At 42.2% G+C, this 15,975-nt stretch overlaps 1 protein-coding gene across 1 annotated transcript; it reads right to left on the bottom strand.

Moving 5' to 3' along the window:
• Positions 1-441: 441 nt before the first annotated feature.
• On the bottom strand, positions 442-15,225 carry LOC134203407 (suppressor of lurcher protein 1-like; the record flags this gene model as incomplete). The annotated part of the gene is made up of 4 exons (XM_062678280.1): positions 442-922; positions 14,077-14,166; positions 14,880-14,997; positions 15,060-15,225. Coding segments are annotated over 4 exons (825 nt in total), but the record flags the coding sequence as incomplete, so codon positions are not given.
• Positions 15,226-15,975: the final 750 nt, after the last annotated feature.

Genomic DNA, 15,975 nt, shown 5'->3' with positions numbered 1-15,975 from the left:
TCTTCCGCCAAAAAAAAAAGTAGTTAATGTAGGGCAAAACACCTATTGTTGGTAATGTGAGCCGTTTGCCAAATAGAAAGACAAACATGATGAATATTTAACTTTAAACACAGACAAAGCTCAGTTACATTTACATGATCTAATTTTATGATTTGTGTTCGCTAAATACAAAATTATTAACACGAGCTCTATAATTTTATCCTAAATGTAACCTTTCTTCAACATATGTAACTGTTTCGAAATTTCTTTTTAGGCACATTTTTTTCGCGCCAACCCATTGCAAATTGAACTCGAGACAACACCGGTGGTGCGGTTTCCATCCACTTTACGGTTGCTTCGAGCCTGCACCTTCTCGAGAATGTGCGACCCGCTGCGACATTCTTTATTTATCACCGATGCGGTGCTGCAGAATTTCCACAACCTACGTATTTATTTTCAGATAAGACAACAAATTTATAGAAGCGTGCAAAATTAATGGCGAGACCAATTGGATTGCGCGACCAACCACTTACCTAACCGGGCGCTGCAGCTGGCGGCGAGCATCCCAGCGCCACGCTTCCCGCTGGTGACCTTCGCCACCGAAGCCGCGACATTGCGTTCAGTCGTCGTGGACGTCGCCACCTGGTAATGGCCGGGAATGAAGGGAACCCCGGCCGCCCCGACAACTCCCACGCCGTAGAGGCCACCGCTGCCGATGGCCCCGCTGCCCGGGCCCATCATGTTCAGGGTGCTCTCGAACGCGTAAAGCGCCCTGAACCCGGTCCCGTCTAACCGATCGTTGGATACCATGCTGATGCGGAAGAAGCGCCCGTCCGAGCGGGTGATCAGATCCCGCCGCGTACCACAGTAGAAGGGGTACTTTCGATCGCGGGTGTTAAAATTAGAAAATTCCACATAATCGCTGGCGGAGTCCTCGTCGCAGCTGCGGGAGAAGAGAGAGACAATGTGGCAGATTAGTGGGAGAAGTGCATTGGAAAAACAGACGAGTCGAGTGATTTATCCAATATGAGAACATTGTGAATTATTAGCTCGTTTGTTAGTTTGTTGCTAATAGGAGATGGTTGAAAATTTAGTGGGTGAGAAATATTTGCTAAAGAATTTAGTTCCTATTTTGTCTGATGATATTTAGCAGTGGCAGTGATTTGTGGTTTTACGCTTTGAAAAGGTCGATTATTACTTTTGTTTGTTAAAAAGCTGATTACTAGGAATTCTGTAGAAATCTCGTAACAATAAACAATAAACAATAAACAATAAACAATAAACAATAAACAATAAACAATAAACAATAAACAATAAACAATAAACAATAAACAATAAACAATAAACAATAAACAATAAACAATAAACAATAAACAATAAACAATAAACAATAAACAATAAACAATAAACAATAAACAATAAACAATAAACAATAAACAATAAACAATAAACAATAAACAATAAACAATAAACAATAAACAATAAACAATAAACAATAAACAATAAACAATAAACAATAAACAATAAACAATAAACAATAAACAATAAACAATAAACAATAAACAATAAACAATAAACAATAAACAATAAACAATAAACAATAAACAATAAACAATAAACAATAAACAATAAACAATAAACAATAAACAATAAACAATAAACAACAAACAATAAACAATAAACAATAAACAAAACTCAGATTAATACACCTGATGCCTTTCTCGTGCATCATATATCAAATGTATTGAAAAAATCACATAAGAAAGGTTAAGAAAGCACTTTAGGAAAATAGATCGCATGTTTTCTGTTATTTTCCATGTTTTCGCATAAATTAATATGCATTACCGCCACCCATTCAAATTCCGAAATGATATGTCCGATCGGGCCAATTTTCTATATCAAACAATGAGACCGCATTCCCCGTCGAATGCAACTTGCTGCGAGTAATTCGGGTAATGCTAGGTTCCAAAAAGTGTGTCTACAAAATGTGTGCACAAACACACATACATACATCACCTCGGTTCGTCGAGCTAAGTCGTTCGGTATATAACACTATGGGTCTCCGGGCCTTCTATAAAAAGTTCTTTTTTGGAATAATCCTATATCTTTTCGGTACAACTTTATTGTATGTACGAGAAAGGTACAACATTAGGAGGGCCGTGCTGTCATCTAAGAAGCCAGGATAAGGCAATGGGAGGACTTTCTCCACTCCGTCAACTCAGCGTAACCCGCCGCCGAACTGTCGAGGTTAGTAAATGCTCTCAGTGGCAAGCGTAGTTTTCCCCCATCTACCTTGACGTTGAAGATCGTACCATATCAGACCCTCAGGAAGATTCCAACGCTTTCGGGGAGTATTTCGCTTCACTTATCACGGTAAGTGGGTACCCAGCCGAATTCCAGATTCTGCTCCCTCGAGAACTTCCGAGTCCCACCGGATTTGTCGAATTCCTCATTCAAACATCATTTCTCTGCGGCCGAGCTGTCATTCTCTCTCCAAGAGTGACGGGAATTGCTCTAGATCATATGGAATAGGGTATCCGATATCAAAAACCTTCCCCTTCCCGCTAAAGCTTTATTCATGGATTAGGTCATACAAGCCTAGTCAAATCGGTCCAGTTCTCGGGATGCTTCGAAATACCGGCCTTTCTCGCTAACCTATCTAAGGTTGTCGAGAGGCTAGATAACCGTCGTCTACGCGAGAAACTCGAGGCTGATGGAAGATTCGGATTCCAACAGCATGCCTTTCGTCCTGGGAACGGAACCGGAACCTTCGTCACTAGTTTTGCAGCAACGCAGCGAACGGAAATTTTCGGGCAAAATTCTGGCTTTTTCTCAGAATTTCCTCAAAGTGGGATCATTTCTAGTCGTCATCAGTCGTCATCAGGAATCAGTCTTCCGGAATCTAGCAGGAGGGAACTGGCATACCCTAAAGGTGGGTCCCGGTGGTCACCTTATTTTTGGTCGCTATGAACGGAGTCTTTCGCTTCCTACCACCCAACGGTTACGTTTTCATTTACACCGACGACATCCTATTGGTCGCCGAGGCAGGTATCTTCCCAGTTCGCCATAGCGTTCTGGTTGCTATGTGCCTCAAGGCTGCTTCCTTCGTCGCTTCGATTACCTAAAATCACAGGATACCTCTCCTTATTGAAGGGGACTGGATTATGCGCGTGGTGACCGGCTTCCGTCTCTCTATTGGCATGGAGCGAGGAGCTGGTACTCCTCCACAGCCAATATAAATCACTCCATCGCGAGACGCTTCAAGAGAGGAGAGGCTCTTCGTAGGTCAGTGGCTGAGTTGCTAAACACGGAATACAGGACCCATGAACATCGCTATACCAACGACACCGTTTCGAGGAAAGAGGTCGGGTTTGGAGTCACAGGTAGTAACCTAACAGTGACAAACGGTCTTCCCAAGCAATGCAGCATTTTTTCAGCCGAAACCACAACCCTGCTTATCGCTCCAACTACACTCTCCGTCAAACCTATCATAATCCTGACTGACTCCGCCAGTGCAATCACTGCGCTTCAAAACGATCACCCAAGACATTCGTGGATTCATTACATTCTCGTCAATGTACATCAATCAACAACTTTCGCGTGTATCCCGGGACATTGTGAAGTGCTACAGCTGATAATCTGGCTGGTGTCGGTCACCAAGGTTGGCGGTTTACCACTTTGGTTCTTCTGGCTGACGCCAAAACCTGGATTAAAAGAATCGTTAATCAGGATTGAGAGAACAAGTGAGTGGCCTTCAATTCCACGCAGCTACGGAAGGTTAAGAGGTCAACAGCTCCCTGGAACGACATGCCCGGCCACAGGGATCAACAGATCATCTCCCGTCTTCACATCGGCCACACCCCTTGCGCGCATAACTTCGGTGGTACTCCATTACGGACTGTTTGCCAAATATGTGGGGTATCGAATTCCGTCGAACATGTGACAAGTTTAACGCTCTCCGATCCATCTGCGAAATCCCTTCGAGTATCCGAGACGCTTTGGCTGATGATATCACCAGCTAAGTTATCAGACCTCGTCTGCTTCCTCAAAGACGAAGGGCTAGATCAGCCATTTTGTTGCCATCTTGCGCCTCCTGGACACCAGAACCCGCGTGTAAGTCCCAATCCTGGAAGGGAACGGGCTTTTCCTGGTATTTCCAGGGGTTTTTAGACTCACCCCTCTCCGTGATCAATCAGTAATTAACTACAGCTCTATGATCATCTGAGGAAAGTTTCAACTTTCCTCAACATGCTCTTCTTCCCCTTTCACATAAATTGTTTGTTTGCTTTCACAAAAGCGATGTCTAGATTTCCATTTTCCGAAGGATCTTTTGAAGCCACTGCACAATATGCAATCGAACGTTTTTTTCCGAAGCATTGAAAATGTTCTCTCCCGAGCAACACACATGTTGTAAATCAGTCTATTATACTCATATACGACTAAATTTGGTCATATATGAGTTATTTCAACCAAATCAACGTGAATTGTGCTGCTAGGGCTTACTTCAAGAAGCGATCTAATCTGCCCTATTGTCCGGACTGAAGTCCAATATGGGGTTTGAGTTGAAGGATAGGTTTCCCGACCAGTAGATAGTAACAGATTTATATCAGAACCTGTTATTCTGTTACAGCAGTTTTTTATAACAGCGTTTGTTATAAAACATGGACCATTAGTAGTTAAAATAACAAAAATTGTAACAAAATCTCTTCTAGATTTAACAAAAATATTACTAAATATGTTATCAATTGAACAAAAATATAACTTGATGTGTTACATAAAAAGTGGTGGAAATAGCTTATACTATAACAAATTATGTTATTGAAAAGATTATGATTATCCATAATGTAGGCAATTAACTTTGTCCAGCTTGTTCAGCTTTGCATGTAGGTTCAAGTTATACTGAAGGTGGTACCTTTGTTTTTTCCAATTCATATCTACCAAAAATGTAGGCAATTTTATTTCGGTAAAAATAAGCATAACACATTATGTTATAATAATGTTATGACGATCATGAAATTTTCTTTCCTCCATCTTTAACAGAGAATTTATAACAAAATTATTGCAAGTTTTGTTATTTGTAACACATATTGATATAATTGTGATAAAATTTTGTTATGACTAACTGATCGGGTTTACTTGTACTGGAGGATATTTACCACCAGAGATGCGCATAATTCGTCTTATGCTTCATTCAACGTTCCAGTCATAGAAACACCACCAATCAGAGCTTAGGAAGCCACTCAACATATCTTTATCGATAGATCGTGTGTCTTACAAATCCAGTAGATCAGCTGTTTTTTTTCGGATGGAGAGGATCCCGATAGATGATAATGCTGTAACAGGTTATGCAGCGTTTTGTATTTATTAGTACAGTTTTATCGTCGATCAGTATTTTATCGGATTTCGATGTCCTAGTTTTAAGTATTCTGTCCTATTTAATTTTAATCTCTAATCATATTACAATAAACCTTGTTTCTGGAAAGGTCCCTAGATTGGACCTGAGGTTGACCATTTTTGCCTGATTTGTGTTGCTCGGGTGTTTATGTGAGGTATGTACCGAACTTAACCAGCTTAATTCCCGTAGTCTGCAAACGAAAACAAAACTAGTGATGTATACTACTCTGATTCTTCCGGTGGCTTTATAAGGCCATGAAACATGGACGTTAAATGAGGCTGATCGGAGAGCTCTCGGAGTGTTTGAGCGTAAGGTATTGAGGACAACACTCGGCAGTAAACAGGAGAACGGTTTCTGGCGTCGCATGAATCACGAATTGTACCAGGTGTATAAAGGGCTGGATATTGGGTAAATTTTCGCTGAAACCAGGCCACTATTTGCACGAGGTTCTTAAAAATGCCTAAATTTATATTCTTTCGAAAGCTTTCGGCGAGTATATTAAGGATCCGAGTTAAATTCTTCAAAAAGATGAACCCCTCGTTAGTTATACACGAAATCATTTTAATGGACCCCTCGATTTTTGTCAATTCTTGACTCACCAAAACTGTCATAACTCCAACATTTCTCAACCGGTCATAGAGATCAGCATATCGTTGGAAAGAGGAAGAGTGTATCCTCAATTTGCATTAATAAAAATATAAGCAGCCATATTTAATTTGGCCGCCATCTTGGATTTTTTTTAAAACTATTTTTCCGCCAGGTTCGCAACCACCGATTTTGAATATTAATACATCGATGGGAAGCTTAGATGGTATTGGGCCTTGTGTCCGAAAATCTCAGGTGTATGTTTTTTCTATCAAAAGTTATGTACGATTTACCAAATTATATTTTGAAGGCCCATCTGACCAACGAACATTATTTTTATGGTTAATATGGTACTACGACGTCAGTTCCTTGATTTCATACACTATTCTAAGCCAAATATGTTTCAAAAATGAAAAGCATATCTACAACAGTATTTTATTTGAAGGGCTCAAAAGTTTCAAGCATAACGGAGCCGTATTCAAGTTATTGTATTAAATAATTCAAAAATTTTGGTATTGGTAAATCGTACATAACTTTTGATAGAAAAAACATACACCTGAGATTTTTAGACACAATATACAATATAAGCTAAGCTTTCCATCGATGTTTTAATATTCTTAATTGGTGGTTGCAAACCTGGCGGAAAAATAGTTTTCAAAAAGAAATCCAAGATGGCGGCCAAATTCAATATGGCTGCTTATATTTTCATTATTGCAAATTGAGGATACACTCTTCCTCTTTCCATCGATATGCTGATCTCTATGATCGGTTGAGAAATGTTGGACTTATGACAGTTTTGGTGAGTCAAGAATTGACAAAAATCGAGGGGTCCATTAAAATGATTTCGTGTATAACTAACGAGGGGTTCATCTTTTTGAAGAATTGAACTCGGATCCTTAATATACTCGCCGAAAGCTTTCGAAAGAATATAAATTTAGGCATTTTTAAGAACCTCGTGCAAATAGTGGCCCGGTTTCAGCGAGAATTACTCATTATTAAGCTTATACAACACGGCAGACTACGGTGGGCTGGTCACGTTGTTCGTATGCCGGAAGAACGTCAAGCGAAGATAATATTTAGTTGAGAACCCGGAAGAGGCCGCAGGCTTCATGGAAGGCCGCAGGCTTCGTGGAAGGCCGCGTACACGATGGCTTTGTGCAGTTGAAGAGGATCTGAGGGCGACTGCAAGTGATTGGCCCAGAATCGAGTCCATTGGAGAAGGATACTCCATTCGGCGTAGGTTCATCGAAGAGCTGTAGGCCTTCAAGTATCAAGTAAGTATTCAGCCGTTTAAGACGAGTTTTGTACTTTCCAGTTAATAAAACAATAGTTTATGGGCAGTCTTTCACTTTGTTCGATCCCAAGTTAGTTTTGAACATATTTAATTTTTTCTTCATTTCTCAAGGATCAAGAGTCAAGGTTACAAAACATTATTTTAGTCTAGAAAAAGTATTTTTTATTTGTGGTTATTTAAAGTAATAAGTTATTTCTGTCGAAATCACACTTACTAATTTTTTAATATTTTTGTTCGCACGAGAAAGGCATCAACACCGCTTGGTGGATTAATCAGGGTTTTTTTTTAATATGCTTTCTTATAGTGGTAACCGAGAGAGCAGGCTATTTCGCTTCGGTAAGCCCATCTAAAGCCGCAGTTTCATCTTTAAGTTCAATTCGAAGCTGACTTGTAAATTCTCGAGTGAGCAGACTACGGAGTTTTGGCGAAATAATGTTTTTATCATTGATATTTGAACCTGTGCTGAGCATATGATTTATATTTTCTAGACCAACATTTTAAAAGGGCGTAACAGTCTAAATTTATTCTTTCTAGTTCTTCATCCACTTATATAGCTATATATGTAGACGAAGAATCAGAAGGAATAAATTTTGGCTGTTACGGCTGGCTGGCTTTTTAAATGTTTGTCTAGATTTATTTACTCAGGCTTAGGCCGAAGTGGCCTTTGCAGTACATGAAAGTCTTCCACCTGTTCGATCCACCTTGATCGCTGCATACCTCGCCTTGTTGTTCCCGTCAGATCGTTATTTTTTATTTTTTTATTCCTTTATTTATTTATTCAGGCACTCTGTGTTACACTACTGTGCCGATATCTACTGTGGTATTCTGATGTGCAGAATCCACACAGAATCTATTTTTAGATTTCCATTACCATTATTGTTGTCGTTGCCAGTTCATCTCGTCGTCAGTCCGTTGTGTCCGTTTGTCCATGTCGTGCATCCAATGATCGTTGCATTGTTCGGTTGTCATTTTATCCGGGTACGTTGGAGGAATGCCTCCGAGAAGAACAAGTTGTCAGTCGTCATCAGGCAGCCATGACGATAAGGCACGTCTCCCAATACGCTACCGCATGGGCTGCGCATCCGGCGACTGACGAGGGTTTGGTGGAGGGGCTGGGAATCGAACCAATGACCATTCGCTTATAAGGCGAACGTGTAGCCAACTACGCTACGGGACCCCCACCGTCGGATCGTTGTCGAGAACCATTTTCACCAGATTTTCGCAACTCGTGATTCATTAGCCTTCTCCAGTATGTTCGCCATTTGCACCCGTACCATAGATGGTACGCAGCGCGATCCTTGCGAAAACTCCAAGGCTGCATTGATCGTCCACGTGCATTGTCCATGCCTCGTGTCCAGAGAGGAGCCCGGTATAATGAGCGTTTTGTAGATAGTTAGTTTGGTACGGCGGCGAACTCTATTCAATCGAAGCATTTCTCTTCCGGAAGTGTTTCCAGTCACGATTTTTTTTAGACTAATGCCGGAGTGGCCTGTGCTGTGCATTCAACTCGGTTCATGGCTGCACGTCGCCAACCACGCAGTCTGCGGAGGATTCGCAAATCGTCCTCCACTTGATCGATCCACCTTGCTCGCTGTGTACCTCGCCTTCTTGTTCTCGTCGGATCGTTGTTGAGAACCATTTCTACCGAATAGTTGTCCAACATTCTGGCTACGTGCCCAGCCCACCGCAGTCTTCCGATTTTCGCGATGTGAACGATGAATGGTTCTCCCAATAGCTGACGCAACTTGTGATTCATTCTATAGATAGGCAATTCATTCACGAATCGATCATATGAATCGACTCACTAGAAAAGTGATTGAATTACGATTCTTTTTTGAACAGCTACGACTCACTAAAAGAATCATGAATCATTTTAATCCAAATGACCTTTCTCATAAGATGATGTGATTGTGCTGATTAAAGTGAACTGAATTGCTCGTTTACTTGATACAATATTTGGTAAATTTTGAGCTAGATTGCATTCCAATAAACAGGCCGTTGTTTCAACTTTGGCACTACTCTGAGATCATTGAATAGTCAAAAAACATTCTTAAAATATTTGACGATGTCTCCGCGGAAATCACATCGGAAAATAACGTTTCACTTTCAAAAAAAGCTGTTCTATCCAACACAATGGCAAAGCATGTACGACAATTCACTATTTATACGGATACTCTCTGTTGTCAAGAAGTTGGCACATCTATTACTGGATAGCTTGATTTTTCTGGAAAAGACGAAAATGAGCTCTGGTATACGAACAGGATTCCATCCGGAATCCGAACAAGATTCCATCCGGAATCCGAACAAGATTCCATCCGGAATCCGAACAGGATTCCATCCGGAATCCGAACAGGATTCCATCCGGAATCCGAACAGGATTCCATCCGGAATCCGAACAGGATTCCATCCGGAATCCGAACAGGATTCCATCCGGAATCGAACAGGATTCCATCCGGAATCGAACAGGATTCCATCCGGAATCCGAACAGGATTCCATCCGGAATCGAACAGGATTCCATCCGGAATCGAACAGGATTCCATCCGGAATCGAACAGGATTCCATCCGGAATCGAACAGGATTCCATCCGGAATCGAACAGGATTCCATCCGGAATCGAACAGGATTCCATCCGGAATCGAACAGGATTCCATCCGGAATCGAACAGGATTCCATCCGGAATCGAACAGGATTCCATCCGGAATCGAACAGGATTCCATCCGGAATCGAACAGGATTCCATCCGGAATCGAACAGGATTCCATCCGGAATCGAACAGGATTCCATCCGGAATCCGAACAGGATTCCATCCGGAATCGAACAGGATTCCATCCGGAATCCGAACAGGATTCCATCCGGAATCGAACAGGATTCCATCCGGAATCGAACAGGATTCCATCCGGAATCCGAACAGGATTCCGTCCGGAATCGAACAGGATTCCATCCGGAATCGAACAGGATTCCATCCGGAATCGAACAGGATTCCATCCGGAATCGAACAGGATTCCATCCGGAATCGAACAGGATTCCATCCGGAATCGAACAGGATTCCATCCGGAATCGAACAGGATTCCATCCGGAATCGAACAGGATTCCATCCGGAATCGAACAGGATTCCATCCGGAATCCGAACAGGATTCCATCCGGAATCGAACAGGATTCCATCCGGAATCGAACAGGATTCCATCCGGAATCGAACAGGATTCCATCCGAATTCGAACAGGATTCCATCCGGAATCTGAACAGGATTCCATCCGGAATCGAACAGGATTCCATCCGGAATCGAACAGGATTCCATCCGGAATCGAACAGGATTCCATCCGGAATCGAACAGGATTCCATCCGGAATCGAACAGGATTCCATCCGAATCGAACAGGATTCCATCCGGAATCGAACAGGATTCCATCCGGAATCGAACAGGATTCCATCCGGAATCGAACAGGATTCCATCCGGAATCGAACAGGATTCCATCCGGAATCGAACAGGATTCCATCCGGAATCCGAACAGGATTCCATCCGGAATCGAACAGGATTCCATCCGGAATCGAACAGGATTCCATCCGGAATCGAACAGGATTCCATCCGAATCGAACAGGATTCCATCCGGAATCGAACAGGATTCCATCCGGAATCGAACAGGATTCCATCCGGAATCGAACAGGATTCCATCCGGAATCGAACAGGATTCCATCCGGAATCGAACAGGATTCCATCCGGAATCGAACAGGATTCCATCCGGAATCGAACAGGATTCCATCCGGAATCGAACAGGATTCCATCCGGAATCGAACAGGATTCCATCCGGAATCGAACAGGATTCCATCCGGAATCGAACAGGATTCCATCCGGAATCGAACAGGATTCCATCCGGAATCGAACAGGATTCCATCCGGAATCCGAACAGGATTCCATCCGGAATCCGAACAGGATTCCATCCGGAATCCGAACAGGATTCCATCCGGAATCCGAACAGGATTCCATCCGGAATCCGAACAGGATTCCATCCGGAATCCGAACAGGATTCCATCCGGAATCCGAACAGGATTCCTTCCGGAATCCGAACAGGATTCCTTCCGGAATCCGAACAGGATTCCTTCCGGAATCCGAACAGGATTCCTTCCGGAATCCGAACAGGATTCCTTCCGGAATCCGAACAGGATTCCTTCCGGAATCCTTCCTCTTGAAAGGAGGCTTCCGAGCCTCTTGAAAGGAGGCTTCCGAACCTCGTAAAAGGGGCCTCTTGAAAGAAGATTTCGGAATCTTTTGAAAGGAGACTTCGGAGTCTCTTGGGACTTTTGAGCAGCTTTGAAGTAGGCTTTCGATGCACTTAGAAGGAGGTTTACAAGTCTCTTGAAAGGAGGCTTCCAGGGCCTCTTGAAAAAAAAAAGGTTTTTGAGCCTTTAGATAGGAGGTTTCCGAGGCTTTCGAAAGACAGATTTGATGAAGCAACAGAGCCTTTTGAAATGCGACTTTGGAGCCTCTTAGAGCTTTTGAGCAGCATGGAAGTAGTCTTTCGAGATACTAAGAAGGAGGTTTCCAAGCCTCTTACAATGAAGTTAATGGGCAGAATGCAAACGTCTTTGATTTACCGATCACCATACACATTACTTACAATACTAAGTTTTAGAATAAAAAATATGCAGCAATCAAAACTGTATCAATGATTTTTTTTTTGGAACTGTACACATACGCCATTACGCTTTTTTATCCGAAGTACCCTCTGGGGTCAGCGTTGAGAACCGCTGCTATATGTGGATGAAACTATTTGGCAAAATATTAGGATGGGGAGAGAGGAGTAAAATCGATCTCCAAATCTCGGATACTTATTCAAAAGGACGTATGTGATTTTGTAAACAAAGATTCAAACGTCGATTTTTCCAATCTGATGGCACTCCCACGCAAACCATCACCACAGATCGGCAGAGGAAGCCTTCGGCTACCTATTGGTGGTGTTGGTTTGCGTCGGAGTGCCATCAGATTGGACAAATCGGCGTTTGAATCTTTGTTTACAAAATCAAATACGTCCTTTTGAATAAGTACCCGAGAAATATAAATAATGCCACAAAACCCGATGATTTAGATTTGATTATTCCAACCCAACTGGCAACTGTTGAACTAAATATAGCACCTAACTTCAGAACGATTTGATCTAGCGATTTTGCTAGTTTGCTTCACAATTGTTCCAAGCGTAGAATTTTTATGATTTTTTAACTGTCATCTGAGTGACGTCTTAACGGCACGATGATTCAAGAACGATGTATAGCACAATTCAATGCTTTAACTAGTTTCCATCCATTCCTGTTCGGATTCCGGAAGGAATCCTGTTCGAATTCCGGATGGAATCCTGTTCGGATTCCGAATGGAATCCTGTTCGGATTCCGAATGGAATCCTGTTCGGATTCCGGATGTTCATCTACTGGTATTGTTATCGGAGGTCACCAGTGAGCCCAAGTACACGAGTTCTTCTACCAACTCGATTTCATCACTATCGATACAAACTCGTGGTGGGAGGCTCACATTGTCCTCTCTTGAGCATCTTCATATCATGTACTTCGTTTTCGACGTGTCGTGTGTCGATGACTAGTTCAATCCGTTAAGTTCCACTTTTCAGTATGATGTAGGCTTCCTCCATCTTCTCAAAGTTTTGTGACAAAATATTTATGTCGTGGGCGAAACCAAATTGCTGGACGGACTTACTGAAAATCTTACCACTTGTGTTAATTCCTGCCCCTCGTATTACTCCCTCCAAAGCGATGTTGAATAGCAGGCACGAAGGACCATAACCTTGCCGTAACCCTCTGCGCGTTTCGAAGGGACCCGAGAATGCCCCAGAAACTCAAACTCAAACGCACATCAACCGATCCATCGTCGCCTTAATCAACCGTATCAGTTTATCCGGAAATCCTTGTTCGTACATTAGCTGCCAAAGCAGATTTCGAAAAATACCACCAGTTATATTAACGCCTCCCTTACTATAAAGATTACTCTTTGTCTTTCTACTTCCTACAAAGATGAAAAAACGGACCAGCCAGGCCAGCGCCGTTATGACTAATTTAAATGTCTTGTGAAACTTTCATACTTTGTTAGAATTTAAGATGATTCTTTGAAAATATTGAATCTGATCAATCACGTAGCAGGAACCATAGTATTTGCAGTCTGTCTGAACCAAGCTTAGCTGTAAATTACAGTCTTTTGCTCACTCCAATAACCGTTGTAAGAAAACATCTCTATTCATCTTTTTTTTCACTCAGCCCAAGACAAGAAAAAAACATAAATTCATAATGGTCGCGTTCCCTTAAGGCTACGTACGCACCGACGCAGCCATTACAAGCCGCCCAGCCAGTCATTATTTTTGCTGGCCGTGTATCCTTACTGGGCCATTATCTAAATTACACTCTGGATTGGATCGTCTCGCCAACCCCCATTAACCACAATATACACACTTGGAGCCCTGCTGTTCGGTGCCGCCGTAAAATGTGCATGAAAATGCGAAAATTGGTTTGAAAATATTGCCCACTGTGGGCATTTTCTGCCGAAAACTACGGAAGAACAAATAAAAGAGGGAAAGCATGGTTCAAATTTAAAATAATAACAACACATTTTCGATTGTAATATATTGGCGATAGTTGAGAAAACACAAAAACTCATATATTAGAATCCAAATTTGTCATAATCAACAATCAAATTAAATTAAATGTAAGTAAATATATTTTTTTTATAATCCACTGCTTTACAAACGAATGATCGACTTCTAATTTATCATTTTTGGTCACCTGTTAAACTACAGTGCATTGTCGCCGTCGGAAAAGAAGAAAAAAAACTTACGGTGTAATTCCCTCGATGTCGAAATAGGTGAATCGGATCAGAACATAATCGAGCGGATCACCGTAGAAATAGTAATTGCAGCGAATGTTTCTGCCGTTGGTGGTTGGGTGGTTGTTTCCCGGTTGCATGAAAGAGAGAGAAGGGGGGAAAACGAAAACAAATTATCAGAAGTTGGGTCTGTGTTTTTCTTTCGGGTTTGTGACTGTCATGACACTCGCTACTTTTCCACTTGATGGCGATAGATGGGAAGGTGGGAGGCAGTGTGCTTCCGATGATGATTTTCAGAATGACGGTAATCATTACGGTGATGATCGACGAAATGGATGAAAGTGACACTTGGTGGCCTTTGAAGGCGTTTTTTTTTGCTTCTCGACGGATTACGACGACGACCGACGGCGGCGGTTATGCATGGTCTTGGTTAAAAATATTTTCCCATTCTCTGTCATCACCGACCGTCGTCGTTTGTTGTCGAAGGAGACAAATCTAGTTAGCCATGAACGGGCGCGGACACCATCGAGTGCAATGGTTGCTTCGATGCATGAAAAATTGGCTTTCTTGTTTGGAAGGGACCAAGATGAATACACAGCTAGGTGTTTCAATGTGCTCAGTTTATGGACGAGAAGAAGGCGGGGGTGAAAAATTCATTTTCGGTGCAAAACATAAACAAACCGGCTGGCTCTCCCATACTAAAATCCAAGATGGCTGAATCGTGAATTTGGCAGATTGGAACACCTAGTGGTGTATTCATCTTGGAAGGGACCAAGTTGGATAGAAAAATGAGATAACAGTCAACGATAGCTAACCTTGGGTAGGCGCCGGGAAAGTTGGGCGACTGGATCCATCCTTGGTTGGAGGCGTTTTTGAAATAGTAGAAGTTGCACTCCGAAGGACTCGGCTGATGACCGGTGGAAACACCAAAATCTGGTCAATACAAAACTCATGAGTTATTCATGTCGGTGGAAAATGAAACCAAGTCCACCCACTTGTCAGAAAAATAAAATCCGCTGTGAATCCTTTGTTCTCGGTGTTGTTGAAGGTGCTGCGGAACTCCAGCAGCAATCGTGGTCCATTGGAAAGAATTGGCTTCGGGAGGGTGTCTCCACAGAGAGTTTCCACTACTTCATCGCGACCGTCGAAGTTGAAGAATACCTGAAACGAGCACAAACGGAAAAAATAGATATCATGTAATGAGATTATTGCGATTTCTACTATCCTAGCGCTACTACCGGAGGCAGACCAGTGTTCTTCTATGAGCCATAACAATCTCTCTATCGCGTGATAATGGATTTATTCCGTTTACTGCCAAAAGGGGTGGCCAATCGTTTCCTGAGTAATTTAATATCAAATAGCAAAATGCTTTTTGAGCTTAATTTTTAGAATTCTTCGTCTACAACGAGTTAGTTATATTCCATAAAATGCCACCATTTGATTGAAGCTTTATAGTTATGTGTTTTGCCTTCAGAATTTCTCGATGAGATTCCAAAGAATTTTCTGGAAAATATCAGAAAAATATCCTACTGAAATTCCGAAGAAGTTCCAATGCTTTTCTTAACAGGAATATATATGACACTGAGATGTTTGTTCGCCATAATTTCTTGACATCACTTCAATTTCTTCGCGTTTCCGATTTTTCTCCACAGCTGCTCAAGTACCTACTCCAGTCGCAAAGTGCTACCACAATCAGTAGCTTCTCCATTCTGCGGTCCCAGCTGGCCAAGTGGAATACTCATTTTCACTTCCATTTGACACGTCTGCCATTATGCTTTGCGGATTATTTTACGATCAAACGTGCAGCGTGGAAGCTCGTCTGCCCGGGATCTCTGTCTGCTGCCAGCTCCAGCCCAGTCAACCATACTTGACTTCACATTCGAATGCATCGTTCCACATGGAATGCAAGAT

Source organism: Armigeres subalbatus, unplaced genomic scaffold, assembly GCF_024139115.2.
Source record: "Armigeres subalbatus isolate Guangzhou_Male unplaced genomic scaffold, GZ_Asu_2 Contig1841, whole genome shotgun sequence".
In the NCBI taxonomy this organism is placed as follows: Eukaryota; Metazoa; Arthropoda; class Insecta; order Diptera; family Culicidae; genus Armigeres; species Armigeres subalbatus.
This window is presented reverse-complemented; position numbering and strand designations above follow the sequence as displayed.